At 42.1% G+C, this 14,586-nt stretch overlaps 1 protein-coding gene across 1 annotated transcript in view; it reads left to right on the forward strand.

The window, feature by feature from the left end:
• LOC139532736 (cilia- and flagella-associated protein 47-like) overlaps positions 1–14,586 on the forward strand; it is an 87,741-nt gene that overhangs the window by 12,047 nt on the left and 61,108 nt on the right. Inside the window, exons 12-19 of the mRNA XM_071330701.1 lie at positions 1,355–1,547; positions 2,944–3,040; positions 3,181–3,400; positions 3,785–4,029; positions 5,317–5,447; positions 5,532–5,654; positions 5,747–5,878; positions 10,337–10,414. Of these exons, the coding sequence (XP_071186802.1) occupies positions 1,355–1,547; positions 2,944–3,040; positions 3,181–3,400; positions 3,785–4,029; positions 5,317–5,447; positions 5,532–5,654; positions 5,747–5,878; positions 10,337–10,414 (1,219 nt within the window). The remainder of the gene's footprint in view (positions 1–1,354; positions 1,548–2,943; positions 3,041–3,180; positions 3,401–3,784; positions 4,030–5,316; positions 5,448–5,531; positions 5,655–5,746; positions 5,879–10,336; positions 10,415–14,586) is intronic.

Consider the following 14,586-nt stretch of genomic DNA (forward strand, 5'->3'; position numbering starts at 1 on the left):
CCAAGGCTGGACTGGACCAAATCTGAATCAGTCATAGATTTGTTTTTTGGGGTCAAACCAAGGCTGGACTGGACCAAATCTGAATCAGTCATAGATTTGTTTTTTGGGGTCAAACCAAGGCTGGACTGGACCAAATCTGAATCAGTCATAGATTTGTTTTTTGGGGTCAAACCAAGGCTGGACTGGACCAAATCTGAATCAGTCATAGATTTGTTTTTTGGGGTCAAACCAAGGCTGGACTGGACCAAATCTGAATCAGTCATAGATTTGTTTTTTGGGGTCAAACCAAGGCTGGACTGGACCAAATCTGAACCAGTCATAGATTTGTTTTTTGGGGTCAAATCAAGGCTGGACTGGACCAAATCTGAATCAGTCATAGATTTGTTTTTTGGGGTCAAACCAAGGCTGGACTGGACCAAATCTGAACCAGTCATAGATTTGTTTTTTGGGGTCAAACCAAGGCTGGACTGGACCAAATCTGAACCAGTCATAGATTTGTTTTTTGGGGTCAAATCAAGGCTGGACTGGACCAAATCTGAACCAGTCATAGATTTGTTTTTTGGGGTCAAACCAAGGCTGGACTGGACCAAATCTGAACCAGTCATAGATTTGTTTTTTGGGGTCAAACCAAGGCTGGACTGGACCAAATCTGAACCAGTCATAGATTTGTTTTTTGGGGTCAAATCAAGGCTGGACTGGACCAAATCTGAATCAGTCATAGATTTGTTTTTTGGGGTCAAACCAAGGCTGGACTGGACCAAATCTGAACCAAATATAGATGTCTATGAATGGTTCAAATTCTGTCCAGACCGGATCAAAAATCTAAATCAGTGGGATGTTGAAATCAAAGCCGGTCCAGACCACAAAAAATATCTGAAAAAGACAGCCTGACGGTAAATGCTTAGTGGGTTCAACATTTTAAGCAAGAACGAAACTGTAAACTGAAACTGACAAATCCATCCCTCCCCCCTTTCCAAAGCTCGGTCCTAGCCACTCCCCTTTTAAAAAGTCGTCCTATTCCTATCTGATTCATCTGGCGCTCTACTCTTCTCTTTTGATAAAAAGGCTTTGTCTGCCTTCCCAATGAAAACTAGTTTGAAAGTTGAAACATATACTGTATTTGATGAAGAAGAGATGTTTCTGAACGATGCCTCATGCTGACTTGTTGATAATGTGACCGGGCGGTGCAGATTACTGTTCCATTTGAGCAGAGCGCGCCTCCATCACCCGCTTCGCCCAGTCACGTGACGGGCCATACCCCAGTGCAACCTGGCCAGTTTAATCAAATCCCCTCAATATGTGCTGTAGGCTGACAACAAGGCGGTATCTGACAATGTTTTCCATGTATGCTCAGGCTGCATGGTGAGGTGGAGGATGACATAGACATTGGGCTCCGGCCTGCCGCTGGACTCCTCACCCCCCAGCTCTCTCTGAGGGACCTGGAGTCCAATCACAGCCAGGAGGGGCGGAGCGTCGACCAGGGACATAGCCAGCTATTGACCACCTCTATGCTGGCTGCCATGGAGACCAGCTCCAGATTCAGACAGGTATGGCAGGTAAAGCAGAGTGTTTAAAGTCTCTGGTAAACCATTTTGCATGGGTCCTCTAAAGTCTACAGTTACTTGTTTTAGCCTATGCAATCCCCCCACTTTATCATTCTATATCTCGTGTTTCCTGCCTGACTGTATGGAATTCCTCTGTCTCTATCATTCTATATCTGGTGTTTCCTGACTGACTGTATGGAATTCCTCTGTCTCTATCATTCTATATCTCATGTTTCCTGCCTGACTGTATGGAATTCCTCTGTCTCTATCATTCTATATCTGGTGTTTCCTGCCTGACTGTATGGAATTCCTCTGTCTCTATCATTCTATATCTGGTGTTTCCTGCCTGACTGTATGGAATTCCTCTGTCTCTATCATTCTATATCTGGTGTTTCCTGCCTGACTGTATGGAATTCCTCTGTCTCTATCATTCTATATCTGGTGTTTCCTGACTGACTGTATGGAATTCCTCTGTCTCTATCATTCTATATCTGGTGTTTCCTGCCTGACTGTATGGAATTCCTCTGTCTCTATCATTCTATATCTCATGTTTCCTGCCTGACTGTATGGAATTCCTCTGTCTCTATCATTCTATATCTGGTGTTTCCTGCCTGACTGTATGGAATTCCTCTGTCTCTATCATTCTATATCTGGTGTTTCCTGCCTGACTGTATGGAATTCCTCTGTCTCTATCATTCTATATCTGGTGTTTCCTGCCTGACTGTATGGAATTCCTCTGTCTCTATCATTCTATATCTGGTGTTTCCTGCCTGACTGTATGGAATTCCTCTGTCTCTATCATTCTATATCTGGTGTTTCCTGCCTGACTGTATGGAATTCCTCTGTCTCAATCATTCTATATCTGGTGTTTCCTGTCTGACTGTATGGAATTCCTCTGTCTCTATCATTCTATATCTGGTGTTTCCTGACTGACTGTATGGAATTCCTCTGTCTCTATCATTCTATATCTGGTGTTTCCTGCCTGACTGTATGGAATTCCTCTGTCTCTATCATTCTATATCTGGTGTTTCCTGACTGACTGTATGGAATTCCTCTGTCTCTATCATTCTATATCTGGTGTTTCCTGCCTGACTGTATGGAATTCCTCTGTCTCTATCATTCTATATCTGGTGTTTCCTGCCTGACTGTATGGAATTCCTCTGTCTCTATCATTCTATATCTGGTGTTTCCTGACTGACTGTATGGAATTCCTCTGTCTCTATCATTCTATATCTGGTGTTTCCTGACTGACTGTATGGAATTCCTTTGTCTCTATCATTCTATATCTGGTGTTTCCTGACTGACTGTATGGAATTCCTCTGTCTCTATCATTCTATATCTGGTGTTTCCTGACTGACTGTATGGAATTCCTCTGACACTTTGACCCTCTGTTGTCCAGGTGACAGAGGGCATCAATGCACTACCCTCCACCAACCAGGAGGTGGCAGACTGCAGCCGCACCCTGACAGTTCAGCAGCTCCACCAAGTTGTCATAGGTGAGAAACGCATGCAGTCATTGTTTGCATTAGGAATCTTAGGCCCTCTTGTCCCTACCATGGCTGATGAAGAGAATATTCACAGAATTAGCATTTTAAAGATGTGAGTCAGAGTTTGGTTTCCCCTCTTCCTCCTCCAGGCCCGTCCTCAATAGATTTTGGTGAGGTGTGTGTGGCCTCAGTGTGTGTGAGGAACCTGGACCTGGTGAACAACCTGCAGGTGTATGTGTGGGTGCAGCTGGAGTTAGACTGCTGTCCTGAGCTGCAGCGCTCCAGCCCCCTGTCCCACGTCCTGCCCCCCCTTTCCAGGGCCACCCTGCCCCTCGTCTTAGAGAGCACCAAGCTGGGAAAGTTCCACAAGTTAGTCACTGTGTGTGTGTGGTTGGTTGTCTGTCTCTGTCTCTGTCTCTGTCTCTGTCTCTCTCTCTCTCTGTCTCTCTCTCTGTCTCTCTCTCTCTCTCTCTCTCTCTCTCTCTCTCTCTCTCTCTCTCTCTCTCTCTCTCTCTCTCTCTCTCTCTCTCTCTCTCTCTCTCTCTCTCTCTCTCTCTCTCTCTCTCTGTCTCTCTCTCTCTCTCTCTTTCTCTCTCTCTGTCTCTCTCTCTCTCTGTCTCTCTCTCTCTCTTTATATAGAGGTTTCCTAAATTGATAATTGACAAACCAAATCGAGCCCAATTCTTATTGATTGATTAACTGACTGACTGACTGGCTGACAATTGACTGGTAGATTCCATCTCCCTCTCCCAGGTCAATCTCCTACACGGTGAACAGTCATCACCGGAGCCATGTCCTGGTTCAGTCCCAGCTGGTCCCTGTGGTCCTCCAGCTGTCCCAGAGCCAGGTGGTCCTGTCCCCTTCCCCCAGCTACCTGGCCCAGTCGGGCTACAGGGGTACTGTGACCCTGGTCAACCCCAGGAACCACCCGGCTGACTTCACCTGGAGGCCCATCATCACAGAGACGGGCATGGCCTTCTCCATACGCCCAGCCACAGGTAGGCTGCTGCTCTGGGCCTTATCAAAACTACAGACTACTGTAGTCTAGTCTTCTATATGTACTGTAGTCTAGTCTTCTATATGTTCTGTAGTCTAGTCTTCTATATGTTCTGTATGGTGATGTTCTGTAGTCTAGTCTTCTATATGTTCTGTAGTCTAGTCTTCTATATGTTCTGTATGGTAATGTACTGTAGTCTAGTCTTCTATATGTTCTGTATGGTGATGTACTGTAGTCTAGTCTTCTATATGTACTGTAGTCTAGTCTTCTATATGTTCTGTAGTCTAGTCTTCTATATGTTCTGTATGGTAATGTACTGTAGTCTAGTCTTCTATATGTTCTGTATGGTGATGTTCTGTAGTCTAGTCTCCTATATGTACTGTAGTCTAGTCTTCTATATGTTCTGTAGTCTAGTCTTCTATATGTTCTGTATGGTAATGTACTGTAGTCTAGTCTTCTATATGTTCTGTATGGTGATGTTCTGTAGTCTAGTCTCCTATATGTACTGTAGTCTAGTCTTCTATATGTTCTGTATGGTAATGTACTGTAGTCTAGTCTTCTATATGTTCTGTATGGTAATGTACTGTAGTCTAGTCTTCTATATGTTCTGTAGTCTAGTCTTCTATATGTTCTGTATGGTGATGTACTGTAGTCTAGTCTTCTATATGTTATGTATGGTGATGTACTGTAGTCTAGTCTTCTATATGTACTGTAGTCTAGTCTTCTGTATGTACTGTAGTCTAGTCTCCTATATGTACTGTAGTCTAGTCTTCTATATGTTATGTATGGTAATGTACTGTAGTCTAGTCTTCTATATGTTCTGTAGTCTAATCTTCTATATGTACTGTAGTCTAGTCTTCTATATGTTCTGTATGGTAATGTACTGTAGTCTAGTCTTCTATATGTACTGTAGTCTAGTCTTCTATATATACTGTAGTCTAGTCTTCTATATGTACTGTAGTCTAGTCTTCTATATGTTCTGTATGGTAATGTACTGTAGTCTAGTCTTCTATATGTACTGTAGTCTAGTCTTCTATATGTTCTGTATGGTAATGTACTGTAGTCTAGTCTCCTATATGTACTGTAGTCTAGTCTTCTATATGTACTGTAGTCTAGTCTCTATATGTTCTGTGTGGGGATGTACGTGTCTCTAGTATCTCCCTCCCTCCCTCCCTCCCTCCCTCCCTCCCTCCCTCCCTCCCTCCCTCCCTCCCTCCCTCCCTCCCTCCCTCCCTCCCTCCCTCCCTCCCTCCCTCCCTCCCTCCCTCCCTCCTCTTCTCTCTGCTAGGTACTGTGGAGGCGTACAGGGAGTTAGACTGTGAGGTGATGTGGCATCCCTCTTTCTGCTCTCCTCTGGAGGGACAGTTTGACCTGTGTGTTCACCAGGGAAACACTGCACAGCTACGATGTGTGGCCAAGGTGTGTGTGTGTGTCTGTGTGTTTCTGTAGTTGAGGTTCCTGTGATTGTTAATGTAGAGAGAGATCCCATTCCCCTCCCTCCAGCTTGGTTCATCCAGTGTGCAGCTGGCTGAGAAACATCTGGTGTTTGGATCAGTACCTCTCATCTTCCCCTCCGTCAGGACCGCAACGCTACACAACACAGGACACAACCATGCCTACTTCCAGGTACACACTCCACACCGGGTCTTTGTTCCATTTATATTTGTGTGTGTGTTTTATAGAGGTATAGCGTGTGTGTGTGTGTGTGTGGGTATCAGGTGTTGGACGTGTACCCCCTGCCTGGCATGGTGGTGACCCCCACCGAGGGTGTGGTTCCTGTGGGGGGGCAGGCAGAAGTCCAGGTGCACCTCAACCCCGGAGCTGTCATGAAGTTTGACACCAGAGTGGAGGTGAAGGAAACAGACACACAACATATCATACAGTCTCTACAAACACACAACATATCATAAAGTCTCTACAAACACACAACATATCATACAGTCTCTACAAACACACAACATATCATACAGTCTCTACAAACACACAACATATCATACAGTCTCTACAAACACACAACATATCATAAAGTCTCTAGAAACACACAACATATAATACAGTCTCTACAAACACACAACATATCATACAGTCTGTACAAACACACAACATATCATAAAGTCTCTACAAACATACAACATATCATAAAGTCTGTACAAACACACAACATATCATACAGTCTCTACAAACACACAACATATCATAAAGTCTCTACAAACACACAACATATCATACAGTCTCTACAAACACACAACATATCATACAGTCTCTACAAACACACAACATATCATAAAGTCTCTAGAAACACACAACATATCATACAGTCTCTACAAACACACAACATATCATACAGTCTGTACAAACACACAACATATCATAAAGTCTGTACAAACACACAACATATCATACAGTCTCTAGAAACACACAACATATCATACAGTCTCTACAAACACACAACATATCATACAGTCTCTACAAACACACAACATACCATAAAGTCTCTAGAAACACACAACATATCATACAGTCTCTACAAACACACAACATATCATAAAGTCTGTACAAACACACAACATATCATGAAGTCTCTAAAAACACACAACATATCATGAAGTCTCTACAAACACACAACATATCATAAAGTCTCTACAAACACACAACATATCATACAGTCTCTACAAACACACAACATATCATAAAGTCTCTACAGACACACAACATATCATACAGTCTCTACAACCACACAACATATCATAAAGTCTGTACAACCACACAACATATCATAAAGTCTGTACAAACACACAACATATCATACAGTCTGTACAAACACACAACATATCATAAAGTCTCTACAAACACACAACATATCATACAGTCTCTACAACCACACAACATATCATAAAGTCTCTACAAACACACAACATATCATAAAGTCTCTACAGACACACAACATATCATACAGTCTCTACAACCACACAACATATCATAAAGTCTCTACAGACACACAACATATCATAAAGTCTGTACAAACACACAACATATCATACAGTCTGTACAAACACACAACATATCATACAGTCTCTACAACCACACAACATATCATACAGTCTCTACAAACACACAACATATCATAAAGTCTGTACAAACACACAACATATCATAAAGTCTGTACAAACACACAACATATCATACAGTCTACAAACACACAACATATCATGAAGTCTCTACAAACACACAACATATCATACAGTCTCTACAAACACACAACATATCATAAAGTCTGTACAAACACACAACATATCATACAGTCTCTACAAATACACAACATATCATAAAGTCTGTACAAACACACAACATATCATAAAGTATGTACAAACACACAACATATCATACAGTCTCTACAAACACACAACATATCATACAGTCTCTACAAACACACAACATATCATACAGTCTCTACAAACACACAACATATCATAAAGTCTCTACAAACACACAACACGTCATACAGCCTCAAACATGTGGAAAGACAATGTAGACCTACAGTAGATTAACTTCAGTGTTTTAAGATCTGTATCTGTATGTCAAATAACCTCTAGTCTTACCTGTCATTATTTCAGAAACCTAAATGACCTCTAGTCTTACCTGTCATTATTTCAGAAACCTAAATGACCTCTAGTCTTACCTGTCATTATTTCAGAAACCTAAATGACCTCTAGTCTTACCTGTCATTATTTCAGAAACCTAAATGACCTCTAGTCTTACCTGTCATTATTTCAGAAACCTAAATAACTTCTAGTCTTACCTGTCATTATTTCAGAAACCTAAATAACCTCTAGTCTTACCTGTCATTATTTCAGAAACCTAAATAACCTCTAGTCTTACCTGTCATTATTTCAGAAACCTAAATAACCTCTAGTCTTACCTGTCATTATTTCAGAAACCTAAATAACCTCTAGTCTCATCTGTCATTATTTCAGAAACCTAAATAACCTCTAGTCTTACCTGTCATTATTTCAGAAACCTAAATAACCTCTAGTCTTACCTGTCATTATTTCAGAAACCTAAATAACCTCTAGTCTCATCTGTCATTATTTCAGAAACCTAAATAACCTCTAGTCTTACCTGTCATTATTTCAGAAACCTAAATAACCTCTAGTCTTACCTGTCATTATTTCAGAAACCTAAATAACCTCTAGTCTTACCTGTCATTATTTCAGAAACCTAAATAACCTCTAGTCTTACCTGTCATTATTTCAGAAACCTAAATAACCTCTAGTCTTACCTGTCATTATTTCAGAAACCTAAATAACCTCTAGTCTTACCTGTCATTATTTCAGAAACCTAAATAACCTCTAGTCTTACCTGTCATTATTTCAGAAACCTAAATAACCTCTAGTCTTACCTGTCATTATTTCAGAAACCTAAATAACCTCTAGTCTTACCTGTCATTATTTCAGAAACCTAAATAACCTCTAGTCTTACCTGTCATTATTTCAGAAACCTAAATAACCTCTAGTCTTACCTGTCATTATTTCAGAAACCTAAATAACCTCTAGTCTTACCTGTCATTATTTCAGAAACCTAAATAACCTCTAGTCTTACCTGTCATTATTTCAGAAACCTAAATAACCTCTAGTCTTACCTGTCATTATTTCAGAAACCTAAATAACTTCTAGTCTTACCTGTCATTATTTCAGAAACCTAAATAACCTCTAGTCTTACCTGTCATTATTTCAGAAACCTAAATAACCTCTAGTCTCACCTGTCATTATTTCAGAAACCTAAATAACCTCTAGTCTTACCTGTCATTATTTCAGAAACCTAAATAACCTCTAGTCTCATCTGTCATTATTTCAGAAACCTAAATAACCTCTTGTCTTACCTGTCATTATTTCAGAAACCTAAATAACCTCTAGTCTCACCTGTCATTATTTCAGAAACCTAAATAACCTCTAGTCTTACCTGTCATTATTTCAGAAACCTAAATAACCTCTAGTCTTACCTGTCATTATTCCAGAAACCTAAATAACCTCTAGTCTTACCTGTCATTATTTCAGAAACCTAAATAACCTCTAGTCTTACCTGTCATTATTTCAGAAACCTAAATAACTTTTAGTCTTACCTGTCATTATTTCAGAAACCTAAATAACTTCTAGTCTTATCTGTCATTATTTCAGAAACCTAAATAACTTTTAGTCTTACCTGTCATTATTTCAGAAACCTAAATAACTTCTAGTCTTACCTGTCATTATTCCAGAAACCTAAATAACCTCTAGTCTCATCTGTCATTATTTCAGAAACCTAAATAACTTTTAGTCTTACCTGTCATTATTTCAGAAACCTAAATAACTTCTAGTCTTACCTGTCATTATTTCAGAAACCTAAATAACCTCTAGTCTTACCTGTCATTATTTCAGAAACCTAAATAACCTCTAGTCTTACCTGTCATTATTTCAGAAACCTAAATAACTTTTAGTCTTACCTGTCATTATTTCAGAAACCTAAATAACTTCTAGTCTTATCTGTCATTATTTCAGAAACCTAAATAACTTTTAGTCTTACCTGTCATTATTTCAGAAACCTAAATAACTTTTAGTCTTACCTGTCATTATTCCAGAAACCTAAATAACCTCTAGTCTTATCTGTCATTATTTCAGAAACCTAAATAACTTTTAGTCTTACCTGTCATTATTTCAGAAACCTAAATAACTTCTAGTCTTATCTGTCATTATTTCAGAAACCTAAATAACTTTTAGTCTTACCTGTCATTATTTCAGAAACCTAAATAACTTTTAGTCTTACCTGTCATTATTCCAGAAACCTAAATAACCTCTAGTCTTATCTGTCATTATTTCAGAAACCTAAATAACTTTTAGTCTTATCTGTCATTATTTCAGAAACCTAAATAACTTTTAGTCTTACCTGTCATTATTTCAGAAACCTAAATAACCTCTAGTCTTATCTGTCATTATTTCAGAAACCTAAATAACTTTTAGTCTTATCTGTCATTATTTCAGAAACCTAAATAACCTCTAGTCTTACCTGTCATTATTTCAGAAACCTAAATAACCTCTAGTCTTACCTGTCATTATTTCAGAAACCTAAATAACCTCTAGTCTTACCTGTCATTATTTCAGAAACCTAAATAACCTCTAGTCTTACCTGTCATTATTTCAGAAACCTAAATAACCTCTAGTCTTATCTGTCATTATTTCAGAAACCTAAATAACCTCTAGTCTTACCTGTCATTATTTCAGAAACCTAGATAGTCATGATGGATGAGCTTGTCTAACGAGGTGTGTGTGTTGCAGATAGCTCTAAGGAACATGAAATCTCTGGAGCTGAGAGTGGGCGGGTCGGTCGAGCCCCCCCTGGTGGACATCAACGTGGTGAGTTCATATGTCGACCCCCCCTTGTGGACATCAATGTGGTGAGTTCATATGTCGAGCCCCCCCTTGAGGACATCAATGTGGTGAGTTCATATGTCGAGCCCCCCCTTGTGGACATCAATGTGGTGAGTTCATATGTCGAGCCCCCCCTTGTGGACATCAATGTGGTGAGTTCATATGTCGAGCCCCCCCTTGTGGACATCAATGTGGTGAGTTCATATGTCGAGCCCCCCGGTGGACATCAACGTGGTGAGTTCATATGTCGAGCCCCCCGGTGGACATCAACGTGGTGAGTTCATATGTCGACCCCCCCTTGTGGACATCAATGTGGTGAGTTCATATGTCGAGCCCCCCCTTGTGGACATCAATGTGGTGAGTTCATATGTCGAGCCCCCCCTTGTGGACATCAATGTGGTGAGTTCATATGTCGAGCCCCCCCTTGTGGACATCAATGTGGTGAGTTCATATGTCGACCCCCCCGGTGGACATCAATGTGGTGAGTTCATATGTCGAGCCCCCCGGTGGACATCAACGTGGTGAGTTCATATGTCGACCCCCCCGGTGGACATCAACGTGGTGAGTTCATATGTCGACCCCCCCTTGTGGACATCAATGTGGTGAGTTCATATGTAGACCCCCCCGGTGGACATCAACGTGGTGAGTTCATATGTCGACCCCCCTGGTAAACATCAACGTGGTGAGTTCATATGTAGACCCCCCCGGTGGACATCAACGTGGTGAGTTCATATGTCGACCCCCCTGGTAAACATCAATGTGGTGAGTTCATATGTCGACCCCCCCCCGGTAAACATCAACGTGGTGAGTTCATATGTTGACCCCCCCGGTGGACATCAACGTGGTGAGTTCATATGTAGACCCCCCCGGTGGACATCAACGTGGTGAGTTCATATGTCGACCCCCCCCGGTAAACATCAACGTGGTGAGTTCATATGTTGACCCCCCCGGTGGACATCAACGTGGTGAGTTCATATGTCGACCCCCCCCGGTAAACATCAACGTGGTGAGTTCATATGTCGACCCCCCCGGTAAACATCAACGTGGTGAGTTCATATGTCGACCCCCCTGGTAAACATCAATGTGGTGAGTTCATATGTCGACCCCCCCGGTAAACATCAACGTGGTGAGTTCATATGTCGACCCCCCTGGTAAACATCAACGTGGTGAGTTCATATGTCGACCCCCCCCCCGGTAAACATCAATGTAGTGAGTTCATATGTAGACCCCCCCGGTAAACATCAACGTGGTGAGTTCATATGTCGACCCCCCTGGTAAACATCAACGTGGTGAGTTCATATGTCGACCCCCCCGGTAAACATCAACGTGGTGAGTTCATATGTCGACCCCCCTGGTAAACATCAATGTGGTGAGTTCATATGTCGACCCCCCCCGGTAAACATCAACGTGGTGAGTTCATATGTCGACTCCCCCGGTAAACATCAACGTGGTGAGTTCATATGTCGACCCCCCTGGTAAACATCAATGTGGTGAGTTCATATGTCGACCCCCCCCGGTAAACATCAACGTGGTGAGTTCATATGTCGACCCCCCCGGTAAACATCAATGTGGTGAGTTCATATGTCGACCCCCCCCGGTAAACATCAACGTGGTGAGTTCATATGTCGACCCCCCCGGTAAACATCAACGTGGTGAGTTCATATGTCGACCCCCCTGGTAAACATCAATGTGGTGAGTTCATATGTCGACCCCCCCCGGTAAACATCAACGTGGTGAGTTCATATGTCGACCCCCCCGGTAGACATCAATGTGGTGAGTTCATATGTCGACCCCCCCCGGTAAAAATCAACGTGGTGAGTTCATATGTCGACCCCCCCGGTAAACATCAACGTGGTGAGTTCATATGTCGACCCCCCCCGGTAAACATCAACGTGGTGAGTTCATATGTCGACCCCCCCCGGTAAACATCAACGTGGTGAGTTCATATGTCGACCCCCCCGGTAAACATCAACGTGGTGAGTTCATATGTCGACCCCCCTGGTAAACATCAATGTGGTGAGTTCATATGTCGACCCCCCTGGTAAACATCAACGTGGTGAGTTCATATGTCGACCCCCCTGGTAAACATCAATGTGGTGAGTTCATATGTCGACCCCCCTGGTAAACATCAATGTGGTGAGTTCATATGTCGACCCCCCTGGTAAACATCAACGTGGTGAGTTCATATGTCGACCCCCCTGGTAAACATCAATGTGGTGAGTTCATATGTCGACCCCCCCCGGTAAACATCAACGTGGTGAGTTCATATGTCGATATCAGTGGAGGCTGAGGGTAGATTGGCTCATAATAATGTCTGGAAAAGAGTGAATAGAACCAGAAGCGCTGTGGAACATCCAGGTGCTCTTTTGCAAACTTCAGATGTGCAGCAATGGTTTTTTTGACAGCAGTGGCTTCTTCCGTGGTGTCCTCCCATGACCACCATTCTTGTTTAGTGTTTAACGTATCGTAGACTCGTCAACAGAGATGTTAGCATGTTCCAGAGATTTCTGTAAGTCTTTAGCTGACACTCTAGGATTCTTCTTAACCTCATTGAGCATTCTGCTCTGTACTGTTGCAGCCATCTTTGCAGGACAGCCACTCCTGGGGAGAGTAGCAACAGTGCTGAACTTTCTCCACTTACAGACAATTTGTCTTACTGTGGACTGATGAACATCAAGGCTTTTAGAGATACTTTTGGAACACTTTCCATCTTTGTGCAAGTCAACAATTAGGTCTTCTGAGATCTCTCTTGTTCGAGGCATGGTTCACACCGAGGCATGTGAATAGCAAACTCACATTTTGTGAGTGTTTTTAAAGGGCAAGGCAGCTCTAACCAACATCTCCAATCTTGTCTCATTGATTGGACTCCTGGTTAGATGACTCCTGACTCCAATTAGCTTTTGGAGAAGTCATTAGCCTAATAATTGGTGTGTTATTAGTTTAAGCAGACTATGTTTGTCTATTGTTGTGTCTTAGATGAAGATCAGATCTGATTTGATGACCAATTTATTCAGAAATCCAGGTAATTCCAAAGTGTTCACATACTTTTTCTTGCCTGTGTGTGTGTGTGTGTGTGTGTGTGTGTGCGCGTGCGTGCGTGCGTGCGTGCGTGCGAAACACACAGAACAGCAGAGCAGAACAGCGTGTCCTGAATATGCTCTGTCAAGAGCACACTACAGCAGTCTATTCCTTTTCTGCTGAGTTGTGGAAAACAAACAATCCATACCAATTCATCATAACAACAAAGTCTGCTGCTTCCTGTTTTGAAATGAATGGAAACACGTTTTCCAACAGAACAAGATGAATGTGGTGGTGTTCACTGCCTTGAAATGAGCAGGTGGTTCACACACAAAAATAGACAACTTTTTGTGTGTGAGTAGTCCTTTATCCTTTTTGAAATGGGGAGTTCTTTAAAAAAAAATCAGAATTGACATGTTTTCCTTTGGAGTGTCTGTCTCAGCCCGTAGCTGGGCTCTGTAGAATGAGCTGCTGGGCCACAGGCTTTGAAGAGGGCAGGCCACGCTTACAGCTGGATGCAACTGGACCCTCCCTCTCCTTTAACTGGATTCTCCCTTTTCATTCTTTCATTTTCAGAGAGCAGAGCTGTTCATTTTCAGAGAGCAGAGCTGAGCTGTTCATTTTCAGAGAGCAGAGCTGTTCATTTTCAGAGAGCAGAGCTGTTCATTTTCAGAGAGCAGAGCTGTTCATTTTCAGAGAGCAGAGCTGTTCATCTTCAGAGAGCAGAGCTGTTCATTTTCAGAGAGCAGAGCTGTTCATTTTCAGAGAGCAGAGCTGTTCATTTTCTGAAGGCTCTTTTTTTTGCCACAGTCAGAAAACAAAACATTCAACTCAGTCTGTAAAATATTCAGACTCCTTAAATATTCCTCCTCTCAGAAACATCTCTCCATCTTAGTTATCCTCCTCCTCCTCTCAGAAACATCTCTCCATCTTAGTTATCCTCCTCCTCCTCTCAGAAACATCTCTCCATCTTAGTTATCCTCCTCCTCCTCCTCTCAGAAACATCTCTCCATCTTAGTTATCCTCCTCCTCCTCTCAGAAACATCTCTTCATCTTAGTTATCCTCCTCCTCCTCCTCTCAGAAACATCTCTCCATCTTAGTTATCCTCCTCCTCCTCTCAGAAACATCTCTTCATCTT

The sequence above is a fragment of the Salvelinus alpinus genome, chromosome 10, assembly GCF_045679555.1.
Source record: "Salvelinus alpinus chromosome 10, SLU_Salpinus.1, whole genome shotgun sequence".
Taxonomy (NCBI): Eukaryota; Metazoa; Chordata; class Actinopteri; order Salmoniformes; family Salmonidae; genus Salvelinus; species Salvelinus alpinus.